Source organism: Eimeria tenella, genomic scaffold, assembly GCF_000499545.2.
Source record: "Eimeria tenella Houghton genomic scaffold, Eth_scaff2152, whole genome shotgun sequence".
Taxonomy (NCBI): Eukaryota; Apicomplexa; class Conoidasida; order Eucoccidiorida; family Eimeriidae; genus Eimeria; species Eimeria tenella.
Window position 1 is genome coordinate 984 of NW_013542003.1, and position 610 is coordinate 1,593.

The following is a 610-nucleotide window of genomic DNA, read 5'->3' on the forward strand; positions in this document are numbered from 1 at the left end:
GCAGCAGCAGCAGCAAGAATATGTTCGACAGCAGCGGCGGCAGCATCACCAGCAGCAAGAAATCTGCTTAAAAGCAGCAACCTCACTAAAAACAGCAGCAACAGCAGCAGCAGCAGCAGCAGCAGCAGCAGCACCTTGTGGAATGGTCCAATGACTTTTTTTTGGCTGTAACTTTTGAAGTTCTCCAAAACAACTTTTTCAATCATCAGCCGCCGAACGGGGCCCCTCTTGGGGGCCCCTGGGGGGCCCCCTAGGGGGCCCCCAGGAGGGCCCCCCAGGGGGCCCCCCAGGGGGCCCCCTGGGCATATGGAGTCTAGGGCTGGGATCGCCAGAGACGATCCCAGGCTATGCGCGTCAGCTGCTGCATCTGCTGCTGCTGCTGCTGCTGTTGCTGCTGCAGTGGGTGAGGCCCCCAGCGGCGACTGGGACGGTGTCGGTGTTGCTGCTGCTGCTGCTGTTGCTGCTGCTCCTGTTGCTGCTGTTGCTGCTGCTGCTCGCTGAGCGCCCTCCAGCAAATCTGCCACAGTCAGGGGGCCCCCCGCGTTCCTACGGGGGCCCCCCACTGGCCCGCCACCCCCCAGCATCTGCTGCTGCTGCTGCTGCTGTTGCT

The 610-nt window shown here is 62.8% G+C and overlaps 1 protein-coding gene across 1 annotated transcript in view; it reads right to left on the minus strand.

Annotated features, from left to right (window-relative positions):
* Positions 1-584, minus strand: part of ETH_00040015 (Structural maintenance of chromosomes protein, related) — a gene marked incomplete at both ends in the record, with an annotated part of 1,498 nt that extends 914 nt beyond the window's left edge. The window contains one exon of the mRNA XM_013374585.1: positions 135-584. Coding sequence (XP_013230039.1) covers positions 135-584 — 450 coding nt within the window. The remainder of the gene's footprint in view (positions 1-134) is intronic.
* Positions 585-610: the final 26 nt, after the last annotated feature.